General features: G+C 41.9%; 1 protein-coding gene across 1 annotated transcript in view; it reads left to right on the forward strand.

Annotated features, from left to right (window-relative positions):
• The window catches only part of LOC104767525, a 1796-nt gene continuing 754 nt past the window's right edge, over positions 247-1288 (forward strand). Inside the window, exons 1-2 of the mRNA XM_019240830.1 lie at positions 247-335; positions 428-1276. Coding sequence (XP_019096375.1) covers positions 458-1276 — 819 coding nt within the window. The 5' untranslated portion in view covers positions 247-335; positions 428-457. The remainder of the gene's footprint in view (positions 336-427; positions 1277-1288) is intronic.

Here is a 1288-nt window from a genome sequence, read left to right on the forward strand (position 1 = left end):
TAGTATATGGGTATAAATAGTATATTGTTTAACTTTTTACCATTGAGGAACATAAATCAAAATTTTCAAAATCTTTGAAACCCGCCCTCTCTCTTCGCGTCGTCTTCTCCGTACAAGTACCTCAGAGTCGAAGCAGGACTGCCTTGGAATACACGCAAATATGGTATTACTCTTTTACTCTTTCTTGGAAAAAGTTTTCTATAATCTTACTCTTTTTTGACATTTTCTTGGAAACTTAGGTGATAAGTAGGCTGCTAAGTAGGCGAGTTTCTTTGAGGCGTCGTACGAGTCTTCAACAACTGGCGCCGGCGTATCCTTTCCGATTCAATCTCGCGGTATAAGAGTTATATGAGTTTACGAGTCATGGGTTTGAGTTTTCAGGGTTGAATTTAATTGGAGAACCATGAATGAATGAATTGAATTGCAGGACGTGAGAAGTTCTTTGGAAACGGCTGAGATGGAACGTCGTCGGAAAGGTGAAGCTGTGGTTTACGATGGCGAAAAAGATGATACAGAGAATGGAGTGCTTATTCATGAAAGAGGAGAAACAAGTCATGAATTGCAGGACGTGAGAAGTTCTTTGGATACGGCTGAGATGGAACGTCGTCGGAAAGGTAAAGCTGTGGTTTATGATGGCGAAAAAGATGATACAGAGACTGGAGTGTTAATTCAAGAAAGAGGAGAAACAAGTTATGTTGGGGTAGGAGGGGGAAGTAGCGAACAAAGGATTAACATAGAAGAACTGTTGAGTGGTCAAGAAGCTCATCAACACAAGCAGCAGACTGATTCCGTATACAAAGAATCACTGTTGACTTCCAGAAACATCGTTGCTTTGGTGGTGATCTTTATGGCAACAGTTGGATGGTCGACAGGGTTAAATCCCCCAGGAGGGTTAAACGATGATGGAGAGGCAGCCGTTGGGAAAAAGACAGCATTCTTCATCTTCATGCTTGCGGTTTACACCATGGTTCCTGTTAGTTTGATAACTCTTGGTCTGCTTTGTGGTGTTACCCCTCGTAACCAGAAAGTGCAGAGAAACACATTGAAGGTCTGTCATGCTTTCATGTGGATTGGCTTGATATCATTTGCAGTGGCGTTTGTTTCCGGCAGTTGGTTGATTGTGCCAAGCGATAGATTCTGGTTAAAGCTGATTGGTTTGTTAAACACACTTGCTGCTATGATTGTTCTCATCTCTTACATATGGTCAAAGCAAGCCAGGAAGTTTTTTAGGCGCCTCTCTTTCTGTGATTTGGACGGTTCATCTGATGAAGACGAAGTAGAAACTTCT

Source organism: Camelina sativa, chromosome 19, assembly GCF_000633955.1.
Source record: "Camelina sativa cultivar DH55 chromosome 19, Cs, whole genome shotgun sequence".
Classification (NCBI taxonomy): Eukaryota; Viridiplantae; Streptophyta; class Magnoliopsida; order Brassicales; family Brassicaceae; genus Camelina; species Camelina sativa.